Raw genomic sequence first — 12792 nt, 5'->3', positions numbered from 1 at the left:
CTCAACAAGATCCTCAGCCCTGACTGACCTCTCCCCTTGGCACTTCCTTTCTTTCTCTTTCCCTGTACCAGAACGAGGTGCAGAACATCAAGTTCAACAGTTCAGGCCAATGTGAAGCACCCTTGGTGCGGACAGACAACCCCAAGAGCTGGTATGAGGACGTGGAGGGCTGCGGGATCCAGTGCCAGAACCCGCTGTTCACGGAGGCTGAGCACCGGGACATGCATAGCTACATCGCGGCCTTCGGGGCCGTCACCGGCCTCTGCACGCTCTTCACGCTGGTGAGCAGAGCTTTGAGGGCAAGGGTGTGGACTGGCAGCCCAAGGAGCAGGGACCCTGAAGTGGAGGGGCTTCTTGGGAGGACCCACAGAAGAGTATGAGGGGGTCTTGGGTTCAGATCAGGGCATCTGCCGCAGAGCAGACCCTCACTTCACGGCACGGCCACTTCTCCCTTTAGGCCACCTTTGTGGCTGACTGGCGGAACTCCAATCGCTACCCTGCGGTTATTCTCTTCTATGTCAATGCGTGTTTCTTCGTGGGCAGCATTGGCTGGCTGGCCCAGTTCATGGATGGTGCCCGCCGGGAGATTGTTTGCCGGGCAGATGGCACCATGAGATTTGGGGAGCCCACGTAAGTGCCTTGGGGACCCAGACTGTAATGTACATTTTCCACAAAGGGAAGGGGTTGCGCTTTGCGGCGGCCATTCTAGATAGGATTTAGCACTACCTTTTTGTGTTCAATGCTACCACCAGGGCTTTAGCTTCAGCACTGGAATTGTCAGCATCCTTCAGAGATGTACCCCGGAGCCCTGGGGACCCTCACATTTACTAAGACTAGGACCTGGGGATAGGGTGGGTGGAGCAACCTGGCAGAAGAGTACAAGTGGCCTCCCCAAGGACACCCCGTATCTTCACAGCTCCAGCGAGACCCTGTCCTGTGTCATTATCTTTGTCATCGTGTACTACGCCTTGATGGCTGGAGTAGTCTGGTTCGTGGTCCTCACCTATGCCTGGCACACCTCCTTCAAAGCCCTGGGTACCACCTACCAGCCTCTCTCGGGAAAGACCTCCTACTTCCACCTGCTCACGTGGTCACTCCCCTTTGTCCTCACTGTGGCAATCCTCGCCGTGGCCCAGGTATACTGGTTGGGGGCCTGGAGGCCTGAGTGGGGTGAGCTTGGAGGAAGGGCCGTAACTAACCTTTCTTCACATACCTTCCTGTTACAGGTAGATGGAGACTCTGTGAGCGGCATCTGTTTTGTGGGCTACAAGAACTATCGATACCGTGCTGGCTTTGTCCTGGCCCCAATTGGCCTGGTGCTCATCGTGGGAGGCTATTTCCTCATCCGAGGTGAGTGCTTCAGCCAGCGCGAGCCAGGTAAAACAGTGAGGTGAACACCTGGCTCTGTGGAAGTAGGAATGGGAGCTTCCAGCTCTGCTGCCCTCCACTGACACGAGACCTAAACATTGGTGGGACATAGGAAGGCAGGGCAGCACTTTTGTGAGTACAGAAAAATGTGTCTTTTCCTCTAACCAAGGTTCTTTGCTCTTTTGTTTGTTTTTTGTTTGTTTGTTTGTTTGTTTGTTTTTCAATACAGGGTTTCTCTGTGTAGCCTCAGTTGTCCTGGGCTCACTTTGTAGACCAGGCTGGCCTCGGACTCACAGAGATCCACCTGCCTCTGCCTCCCAAGTGCTGGGATTAAAGGCATGTGCCACCACGCTCAGCTCTTTGCTCTTTTGAAGGGAACTTGGACTGGGTTCCAGACCCTCTCACCCCTTGTCAGGTGTACATATGTGATGAATACCCTGGGACACCTAGCTGGTCCACATGGATCATCTTGAGACCATTGCTTGCGTGCGTTCACACTAGTTTTATATATATTGTCATATTCTTGGAGCTTGGTTTCCACGTCATGCCAACCCCTAACATACACAAACAGTTTTCACAACATATACAGATTTACTGGTCCCTAATTTTCCCATCTCAATCTGCCACCCTACGATTTGCCTTGGTTTCTAGCTCGGGTTGCTTGGTTTTCTTTGTCAGTTTTGGTTTCCTCCCACTGAGCTGTCAGCCTTCTGTTCAGCCTCCCTCCCCGTCTTTCTGGCAGAGCATCCGAGCCTCTGGTGTATATTTCACGTCTGTGCCTCCCATACGGTAGCCAGTAGCCATGGATGTTGAAACAAGGCCAAACTGAGATGCTTTTTGCATCTATAAAGAACACAGTGCATTTGAGACTTAACATGAAAAAGAGGGAAAAAACAAATAATTACTAATAATTTGTTGTGTGGAATGCAGAGGTGGCTCGATTTTGGATATATTTGGTTTATAAAATATAGTAAAACTAGTTTCTTTTGTTACTGTGGCTATTTGAGATTTAAAAAATATGTCACACAATGTATATCTATTGGGCAATACTGTTGTTGGCTCTGTTTCACGTGTTTTCCATCAGAGTAGGTCTGACCTGGTTCCCTCTCTCTGTCCTTGACTGCTGTCTAGGCTCTGCCCCATTACCCAAGCACACTTGCTAACAGCTGTTCTCTCATTCTCTGGTCCCCAACCTTTAAGTCAGGGTGGACATAATTAGTCCTAGGACTCCAGTGCTATGGGACCTCCCTCCCTGACCCTCATCCCCACCCCCAGGAGAGCGGCCTCTCCCCTGCTGACGCCTGAGCTCTCTTTCTTTTCAGGGGTCATGACCTTGTTCTCCATCAAGAGCAACCACCCTGGGCTTCTGAGTGAGAAGGCCGCTAGCAAGATCAACGAGACCATGTTGCGCCTGGGTGAGTGGTGCCAGGAGACTCTGCTCAGCTCAGTACTGAATTCTCTGGGGCCTCCAGGGCACAGAGAAATAGTGGGGCGAGTCAGGTATTCCAGGGTCAAAGCCAAGTGGTGATAGTGGAGGCGGCAACTCCCTGTAAGAAGTGGAAGAGTCCAGGTCGGTGCCAAGACTACTTCCACAGGCCCGATCCCTCCCTGTGGCCTTCCATATTGCCTCCGTGTCCTTCTGGGTTTATTTGGAGCATGCAGTTCTTGACCTGAGCCTAGCATATAGTCACACTGAACTCAGCTGCCTTCTGCATTCGGTGGGGGCAGAGGCCTTCCTCCCTGGTGCTGCTCTGTCTGTTGTGGTAACGGTTCCTGCCCCTGAACTCCACAGGCATTTTTGGCTTCCTGGCCTTTGGCTTTGTGCTCATCACCTTCAGCTGCCATTTCTATGACTTCTTCAACCAGGCTGAGTGGGAGCGTAGCTTCCGGGACTATGTGCTGTGAGTGAGGGGCCCCGGGCGTGGCTGTGGGAGCGGTCAGAGTTAGAGGTTCAGCCCTAAGGCAGCATTCGAATATCTGCTTGTGGTCTACCAGGGTCCTGCCTCAGATAGGCATAGTTTTCACATGGCTGTCTGCACCCCCTGGGCAGGATGTCCTGTGTGTTTGCAACTGTTCGGAAGCCAACCCATGCTCCTCTGCCTGATTCTGATGGGTGTACCCTCTGCCTTCTGTGCCTTCTCTGAGTCACTGCACAGGAGCAGGCCCTCTGACAGTTCGGCAGCCTGGTCACCTTGGCCAGTTTTGCTTGAGCTTTTCTGTATCCCCGTGAAGGTGAACCAGAGCAAGCAAGGCATCTCCATTGCTAAAAGGATGCCTGCTGCTACTGGGGGCCATGGTTAAAACGTCCCGTAAAAGGGAGCCTCTGGCTGGAGAGATGGCTCTGCTTTTAGGAGTGTTTGCTACTCTTCCATAGGACCCAGGGTCAGTTCCCAGAATCTGCACCTGGTAGCTCACAAATGGCTGTAAGTACGGCTCCAGGGATCCAACACCCTTTCCTGGACTCTGCAAGCATGTAGACATAAGTGGCATACACACACAAGACATACACATACAGACACATAAATATAAATAAGTCTAAAGAAAATTTTAGTAAAATAGGGGTAGGGGAATGCTTGCCCTGACTGCTCCCAGATGGTTCGTAAGGTTTCCCCCTTTCAGACTGGGAAACTGTAACCAATGGGGATGCAGGACTCTTGTCCCAGAGGCTTGATATGAGGCTTAGACATCACTGGTTTATAAACGCTCCTAGATGATTCCAGAGAGTGTCACGAGGGGCTAGCCGTATAGCGCAGTGGTAGAGTCTAGCATGAATGAGGCCCTGGTTCCATCCTCAGCACCCGCAGGCACAGACACACATCCAACCAGAAGAGCCATGAGAGTCACGCAGTGGGGCTCGGGTGACTTCTTACTGGGTTCCGGTAGCCTCAGCTGCTAACCATCCCTTACCGCAGATGCCAAGCCAACGTTACCATTGGGCTGCCTACCAAGAAGCCCATTCCTGACTGTGAGATCAAGAATCGGCCGAGTCTCCTGGTGGAGAAGATCAATCTATTTGCCATGTTTGGCACTGGCATTGCCATGAGCACCTGGGTCTGGACCAAGGCCACCCTGCTCATCTGGAGGCGCACCTGGTGCAGGTGGGGGTCAGCAGCCATCGAATCTTGTTCTTCCTGTCTTACTCTTAGCCTCGTGTCCTCACTGGAGGCCTTGACTAATCCTGCTTCCAAAACACAGGCTGGGGCAACTGTTCTCCAAAGCACAGCTTAGCTGTGTGGCTAACTGCTCAGCAGCTCACTACTGCCCTCTAGTGACAGCTTCTGTCCCCATGAGGTCTGGGCCTGAGCTGAGTCTGAGAGCCAGTGCTTTGCAGGGAGGGTCTGCAGGAGCCCTGCTTTTGAGGTGTGCTTTGAAAGAAAGCTGCTGCTCCTCCGCTTGACAGCCCCACCCCTCCTGTTCTCAGGTTGACTGGGCAGAGTGATGATGAGCCCAAGAGGATCAAGAAGAGCAAGATGATCGCCAAGGCCTTCTCTAAGCGCCGTGAGCTGCTGCAGAACCCGGGCCAGGAGCTGTCCTTCAGCATGCACACTGTCTCCCATGATGGGCCTGTGGGTGAGCCTCAGTCTGTTCTGTCCTCTGGCTAAGAAATTTGGCCTTCACAGTACCAAGCCTAATTCCAGTCAGGATACCTGGACGTCTGGCAAACTGACGTTCACTTACACTCTGCTCTAGTCTTCCCTCTTGGCTGACCTGCCATACCTCCCCCCCTCCCCACTCACCGCACCCCCTTTCTTCCCTCGACCTGTTCACTGGTATTGCAATTCTCTGAGGACTCTGCTCCCCCTCTCTTCCTCTCTGCCAGCTCCAGTGGCTTTTCTAGGCCAGGGTAAGTCAGGGTGCTGGTACTGTACTTATGACCTCAAGTTATGCCTTTTGAGGATCAGAGGCCGCTCCCCTCAGATTCTGAATGGGCAAATATCACTGCTTGCAGGGTGGACTTGCTCTGCCAGCTGCAGTGGGAAGAACTGGCTGGGAAAGATGAATGCTGTTACCTAAAGGAGGAGTCACTGTTCTTTCTTTCCTTTCATCCCCAAAGCGGGTTTGGCTTTTGACCTCAATGAACCCTCAGCTGATGTCTCCTCTGCCTGGGCCCAGCATGTCACCAAAATGGTGGCTCGGAGAGGAGCCATACTGCCCCAGGATGTGTCTGTCACCCCTGTGGCAACTCCAGGTATGAGGGCTCTGTCTTTTGCAGGAAGTGATGGGGACACAGAGGCGAGGAGATCCTGGACTGAAGTGTCTGCGGCTACGGAGTGGGGTGCTGTGGGGAGGATCTGAAGGAGGTGCCAAGGCTCGGGGAGCCTAGAGTGATGGGCCCCAGAGCTCAAGAATAGGGGATTGAGGGAGGGAAGGGTGGCACGAACAGAGTTAAAGCCCCAGCCCGTGGTCTTTTTCCTCCGGGCAGTGCCACCAGAAGAACAAGCCAACCTGTGGCTGGTTGAGGCGGAGATCTCCCCAGAGCTAGAGAAGCGTGTGGGCCGAAAGAAGAAGCGAAGGAAGAGGAAGAAGGAGGTGTGCCCCTTGGGGCCAGCGCCCGAGCTTCACCACTCCGCCCCTCCCCCTGCCACCAGTGCAGTTCCTCGGCTGCCTCAGCTGCCCCGGCAGAAGTGCCTGGTGGCTGCAAATGCCTGGGGAGCAGGGGACTCTTGCCGACAGGGAGCCTGGACTCTAGTCTCCAACCCCTTCTGCCCAGAGCCCAGTCCCCGTCAAGACCCATTTCTCCCTGGTGCTTCAGCTCCTAGGGTCTGGGCTCAGGGCCGCCTCCAGGGGCTGGGATCCATTCATTCCCGCACTAACCTAATGGAGGCTGAGCTCCTGGATGCAGACTCGGACTTCTGAGCCTGCAGGGCAGGGCAGGTCCTAGGACAGGAAAGATGAATGCATACCTTTCTGAGAGCATACCCCTGGGGTCTCATCAGACAGAGTCTATGTGCCAAGCACCTGCCTAGAAGAGTTGTGTATGTCTGGCTGGAAGCAGCCAGACTGTGGGAACAAGCTCTATCAATGATTATGACCATTGGTAGGCCTCATGGCAGCCACAGGATGCTGTAGCTCAGGGCCCTTGCTTCTGCCCACCAACTAGTCTGGCTAGTAGAGTCAGTCCCCAAAGAGCTTGTACTAGGGCAGGAATGGCAGAGGCAGGGGTGACAGTGCCCAGCATGGGCTGTGGTGGCCAGAGAGGCAAACCAAGCCCATGTCTGGTAGATGAGGGCTGGGTGCTCTTTTCTGTGCCAGGGAGTGTCCTATTCTGGTACTCTCAGACCAAAAGTGTTTATTGTGTCATTTGTCCTTTGTCTGAGTAGGGGCAGGACTTATTTCTTCCTCTTCTGGGTAGTTGTGGATGCCCACTCCTCTAAGGGCTATAACCGCTCGCAACAGATGGCTCTACCCAAAACACATCCTCTGCTGTCTTGTGCTGTCCCCCACAGTTACATCTCAGTTCCACCAGACCAACCTCTTCCTGTTTAGCACCCTGAAACTGCAACACACACACACACACACACACACACACACACACACACACACCCCTTACTGCTAAACTCAGTCTCCAGGTGAGAGACTGGTTCAGCTCCAGGCCTCTGAGAGACACAGTATTTCTTCCTCACAGCATGCAGTGGGGATGGACCCTCTGACTTAAGGGGGATACCTTGAGAAGCCTAGCTTCAGCCAGGCAAGAAAGCTTCTTCTGAATCTGGTAGGAGGGGGGGACTCTCCACATTTTACAGGGTCTAATCATTTTCAAAGTGCCCCACATTCAAGAGCCAGACAACAGGATGGCTTAGAAGCTGGCTGGGTTCCAGGCCAGGGGATCGGTATGAGAAGAAGAAATCTAAACAGTAAATAAAACATTTTCGTATAAGCTCATGTGTGCGTCTTTCCCGAGCCCCAGCTCTGCCTTATGTACATGGTCAAGCCCACCCATGTGGTCCTGAGGCTTTCTGACGAGTGGAGAGCTTGCTGATGAGTCATGACTGACAGCCAGATGCTGGGCTGAGTCAGCTTAGGATGCTGGCTGCTCTCCCCAGCTACTTGGCTGCAAATGGACAAAAGATGCTCAGTGGCCACAGCTGCATCCCTTAGCACCCAGCATAAGAGAGTCAAGGACAGACGTGCAGGATGCCCTTGGAGTGGCTGTGGGAAGTGTTTCCCTGGTGGTGTATAGATGGGCCCAGGTCCTGGCAGTCCCGGGTTCCAGCATTGCAGAGTTTGCGTGCCCTGCCTTCTACTGGAGATGTTAGGTCAGGTACATTCTTTTTTTTTTTTTTTTTTTAAGATTTATTTATTTATTATTATGTATATAGTGCTCTGCCTGCACATACACCTGCAGCCCAGAAGAGGGCATCAGATCCCATTATAGATGGTATGGTTGTGAGCCACCATATGGTTGCTGGGAATTGAACTCAGGACCTCTGGAAAAGCAGTCAGTGCTCTTAACCTCTGAGCCATCTCTCCAGCCCAACTCACAGCTTCCTTTCTGGGCCAACAAAGGAATGCAAACAAGATATCAGCAGAAGATTGGGAACTAGAGTCAAGGGACTCTAGATTATACAGCAAGAATATCTGTGGAGGAAGGGCAGTGAGACCTGTAGACCTGAAGGGTGTTATGGCAGCTCACCTGGCTTATCTGGGGGAGTTGTTTCCCTTCCTCAGCTGTGTGTGTGATGGGGAAAACAGGCTGTGACTAGAGCCAGCTTCCGGGGAGAGGGGAAGAGGCTTGTTGATTTTATCCTAGGTACCTTGGATAGATACGTTCGTTATACCACTGAGTGTTGGCTTGCCTAGCCACTCTTCCAAGCCCTCCCCGGGATTCAGCTCACAGACCCTCAGCCCTGCAGGTTCCTATACCTCTCAAGACACGGAGGCACACAAGACTTAGTAGGCTGCTCTAAGTGATTCAGCTACAGGCAGTGCTGGTTTTCAGGCAGGGCCCTCTGCTTCCAGTGTGACAGGGTCCAGCCAGAGGTGCTCTTTGCGTGGAAAAGCAAACAGACTTGCACGGCCTCACAGCTGGAAGGGTGCAGGCACTGGCCCAGTGTTTCTGATTCTGAAGGCCTGGCCCTTTGGGCTCAGTGGGAATTCATTCCCAGACTCCCCATTTTCTGTTCCTCGGGCCACCCCACCCTCTGCGCTTACAAATCATGCTCATTCTTGCCATTAGAGCTCTGTACAGAGATATGGCTTAAAAAAAAATTCATCGACAACATTTAAAACAGTAACACTGTTAAGTAACAGTGTTGCTTAATATTTTCTGGGATAAAAGTTGCTACGCTTTTCTTCATTTCATCTCCATGAAGATTTAACCATTAGTTTCCTTCCTCCCTCCCCTCCCTCCACCCCCACCCCCATTTTCTTTAGAATGATTTCTTGTGTAAGCGAAGGAGTTCTGCGTTCAGTCTTGGCCTTCAAAAAGCGCAGGCTGTATGGCTGCAGTGACAGATTGTGAGCACTAGAGGCCAGTACTAACTCATCTTTTTTCTGTGCATCTGCACGCACACTCAAGCTGCAGTGAGATGCCTAGGAATGTGACATCCTAGCAAACAGATAACCTTACAGGCAGAAGTCACATTGAACAATGACCCGACCGCCATTGCATCTAAAAGTCTTGAATTCAAGTCCTAAGGAAACACCTCCGGGGTCAAAAGGAGCCAATTTTGGCTCCCACCTGTCCTAAGAACCACTTTCCCACCAGCTCTGCCTCACCTGGGTCCTTGGGTTTCCTTCCCCTCCACACACTCAACCGCAGATTCCCAGTTCCTACTTCTGCTGATCCAGCAGGCTGCACTGCCTCAACCATACTGACCACTGGAGCTTTTAGTGGAAGACATTGAAAAGACAAGGGAAATCACAAAGATTGGGAAATCACAACAGACTGGAAACTCATTCCAGGCCCGGGGAGATAGCTCACTGATAAAACGGCCTTACAAGTATGAGAAGCTGAGCTTGAGCCATAGAGCCCAATGGCTCAATAAGTAAAGGCTTGCTGCCAAACTTGACCACCTGAGCCCACAAGGTGGTGCATATGTGTGCATGAGTGTGCGCCCATGTGCCATGCTCACGTGAGGAGGTCAGAGGACAGCTTTCAGGAGCCAGTTCTCTCCTCGCTCCTTGAAAGGCACCATCTGTATTTCTTTCTAATATGTGTGTTTTGAGACTAGGTCTCAAGTCTTGTTTTTGTTTGTTTGTTTGTTTGTTTATGTAGCCCTGGCTGTCCCAGGATTTGCTTTGTAGATCAAGTTGCCTCAAACTCGAGATCCTGAGTGCTGAGATTAAAGGCATGCACTACCATACCCAGCTCAGGTCTTGTGATATAGCTCAGATTGGCCTATAATTCTGTGTACACTTCATACTGTATTTTATTTCTGCCTTCTAATAAGCTGTTATTATAGACATGCATGTCCATGCCTTGTTTCAGATGCAGTTAATATATCCATATATATTATTATATATTGATTTGTATTTTATTGGTCCTTTAGCTTTTTCCCGTGTGTGTGTGTGTGTGTGTGTGTGTGTGTGTGTGTGTGTGTGTGTGTGTGTGTATGTGTGTGTACAAAAGCATGCTTAGGTGCCATGTGGAGGTCAGAAGACAACAAACTGGAACTCAGTTCTCTCCTTCCACCCTATGGGATCCGGGGCTTGGACTCAGGTTGGCAGGCTTGGTGGCTAGTGCCCACACCTGCTGACTTGCTTGTCTTGCCAGCCCCTTTTATGTTTTTGAGACAGGCTCATGCTTTGTAGCTAGAATGAACTCACATTCTCTATGTGGTTCTACTTTGGACATTTGAAAGGCATTCTTTTGCCTATATGCATAAGTGACATAATTTAACAGAGGTCTATTTCCATGTGCTGTGCTAGCCGTATAGTGGCTCCCTTCGTATTCTTGCTCTTACCTGGTTTTGTTGTTGTTGTTCATTTGTTGTTTTTTCTTTTCTTTTCTTTTCTTGTTTTTTGAGACAGGCTTTCCCTATGTAGCCCTGGCTATCCTAGAATTCACTCTGTAGACCAGGCTGGCCTTGAACTCAGAGATCTGTCTGCCTCTGCCTCCTAAGTGCTTGGATTAAAGGTGTGCACCACCACCTGGCTTTACTCATGTTTTATACAGGCAGGCAAGTCCTCTACCACTGTTGTACCCTATCTCCCTTCACTACTTTCTTTGTCCTTCTAGAATATTTATTATTTGAGTTTTGTGAACCAGCCATCTAATTTGTCTTATGTATTTTTAGCGTTAGTGAATTTGAAATGAGTACTGTATCTACATCATTTCCATTCCACTCTCTCCCAAAGCTTTATTTTTCTCTTGTGTGATTTTTGCATTCCCTTATTGTGGGGCTAGGACTGGAAGCCAGGCCTTGGAGCATATGCAGCAAGTGCTCTGCCACTGAGCTGTGCCTGCAGCTCTACTTTTGAGATGTAAAGAAAACAATACGTTCATTTAAAAAATGATTCTTTTCCGGAACACTACAGTGATTCAATGCATTGTATGTATTATGTGAAAATATACATTAAAATGCATGAAATGCATATAGGCTACCATTTTCAACATCTGAGAAAAAGATAGAAAACATCTTTTCTATACAGGGCTACACAGAGCATCATCTCAGCACACTTAAGAGGCAGAGGCAGGAGGGCTTGCTGACGTCTTGGGCCAGCCTGGTCTAAATGGGAAGTTCTAGGCCAGCCAGGCTACACCGGAAGATCCCGCTCCAACAAACAAGTAACAACCACAACAAAACTTTTCTATTTAAAATTTTCTAATGAAGGGCTGGAGAGATGGCTCAGTGGTTAAGAACAGTGTCTGCTCTTCCGGAGGTCCTGAGTTCATGTCCTAGCAAATACATGGTGGCTCACAACCATCTATAATGAGATCTGGTGCCCTCTTCTGGTGTGCAGGCACACCATGTAATGTAGGTAGAGCACTGTATATGTAATAAATAAATCTTTAAAAAATTTTTTTTCTAATGAAAAATATTCTGCTAGTGGGCTTTCATTTAAAATGTGTTTTTGTTTTCTGAATGTTTAATCCTTGGTAATATATGCTCCTTCATAAATACACTATTGTAAGTCTCCAAACGAATTAGTTATTTGGTGATAGTGGGGCACAGTTTATATAGCCTAGACAGGCTTTGAACTCTCCAGGCCAGACTTGAATTCACAATCCTTCCTCGGCCTACTAAGTACCGGCATTATATGTGTGCACTACCAGTTGTTTTATGATTTAAAAAATAGCCTTTATGATTTAAAAAGAACCCTTACCTCTTTTCTTGTGCTGCTGGGGATGGGACCCAGGGCCTCACAGAATACTATGATTCCTGCTTCCTTATCTTGCTTTCACATTAGAGGTTGGCTTCCTAAGTCTGGTGGCTCTGGCTGTCTGCTCATGGTGTGGCGCTAGACTTCACAGAGTATGATCTTCACTGTGTGTCATCTGGCTAGCCTTTTCCCTTGGAGAATTCTTCAGCATTAGTATTTTTATTTTCTCTGCTGGACTGGTCAGATACCTCATGGAAGATCATTACTTTCTGCCAGGCTTCTGGAAGCTGACCGAACCAGATGAAGGAAAAAGACCCATAGGCTTGACGTTTCCTTAAATAGTTAATAGATTTGTGCACAGCCTTCCTGCCTCTGGCCTAGTAATTCCCCCCTCACCTATGGTTGGTTTGCCTCATCAACAAAGCTCTGCCTCAGAGCCAGCAGATGGATAGGATGAGCTAGAAAGGGTGAAGAATGTGACCTGACAGTTGCTTCCAAGTACTGGACGGATCTGGATAAACAGATGCTGAATGTCTGCCTCTTTTCAGGGCTCAAACTCCTTAAGTTTCATCACCACATCCCACTGAAGGATTGGCTCTTCCGCTCAGTAATCAAGTCTAGTGGCTGGCCAGGTAGGCAGCTGCGGGGCATGAGCGTCTCATATGCCAGGTGGCTGTGCTGAAGCTCCCTTGTGCATTAGGGGGAAGAATGAAATCGGTTATAGAGTTGTTAGCCTCTGCCCAACAGCTGGAGGACGAAGCTCTGGGCCATTTCTTCGTAACAGGAAGGAAATGATCAAAGCCAGAGGCTCTTGTGTCTGGCGGATTTTTGGGTTTTGTGGAAAGGACTTCCAAGGTGCTAGTAGTAGATGGAAGAAGCCAGTCTAAGCTGGTCATTTCTCCTTTGCCCCCTTGCTTAGGAAAGAGTAGCTTCTCAGTGACTAGCTGGGTGGCCTACTTGAGTAGTCAGGGCTATGTCAGTTTATGATCTGTGTGATACTCTTTGCCTCTGTTTCTTTAAGAATAAAAAGCCCATCTCATAATATGTTAAAAGAATCAACTGTATTTTAATGCGTTTTCACTTTAGGTAATATTCATACAAAATCTTAAAGAGTGTGCAATCAAAAATAATTCTTAAGTCTTTAGGAATCAGATCCCC

General features: G+C 49.8%; 1 protein-coding gene across 1 annotated transcript in view; it reads left to right on the top strand.

Annotated features, from left to right (window-relative positions):
* SMO (smoothened, frizzled class receptor) overlaps positions 1 to 7246 on the top strand; it is a gene marked incomplete at its 5' end in the record, with an annotated part of 29524 nt that extends 22278 nt beyond the window's left edge. The window contains 10 exons of the mRNA XM_084785236.1: positions 72 to 281; positions 458 to 630; positions 917 to 1136; positions 1227 to 1350; positions 2691 to 2783; positions 3161 to 3269; positions 4281 to 4466; positions 4790 to 4938; positions 5423 to 5557; positions 5792 to 7246. Of these exons, the coding sequence (XP_084641362.1) occupies positions 72 to 281; positions 458 to 630; positions 917 to 1136; positions 1227 to 1350; positions 2691 to 2783; positions 3161 to 3269; positions 4281 to 4466; positions 4790 to 4938; positions 5423 to 5557; positions 5792 to 6225 (1833 nt within the window). The 3' untranslated portion in view covers positions 6226 to 7246. The remainder of the gene's footprint in view (positions 1 to 71; positions 282 to 457; positions 631 to 916; positions 1137 to 1226; positions 1351 to 2690; positions 2784 to 3160; positions 3270 to 4280; positions 4467 to 4789; positions 4939 to 5422; positions 5558 to 5791) is intronic.
* Between the last annotated feature and the right edge of the window lie 5546 nt (positions 7247 to 12792).

Source organism: Acomys minous, assembly GCF_964271855.1.
Source record: "Acomys minous genome assembly, chromosome: 6".
Taxonomy (NCBI): domain Eukaryota; kingdom Metazoa; phylum Chordata; class Mammalia; order Rodentia; family Muridae; genus Acomys; species Acomys minous.
This window is presented reverse-complemented; position numbering and strand designations above follow the sequence as displayed.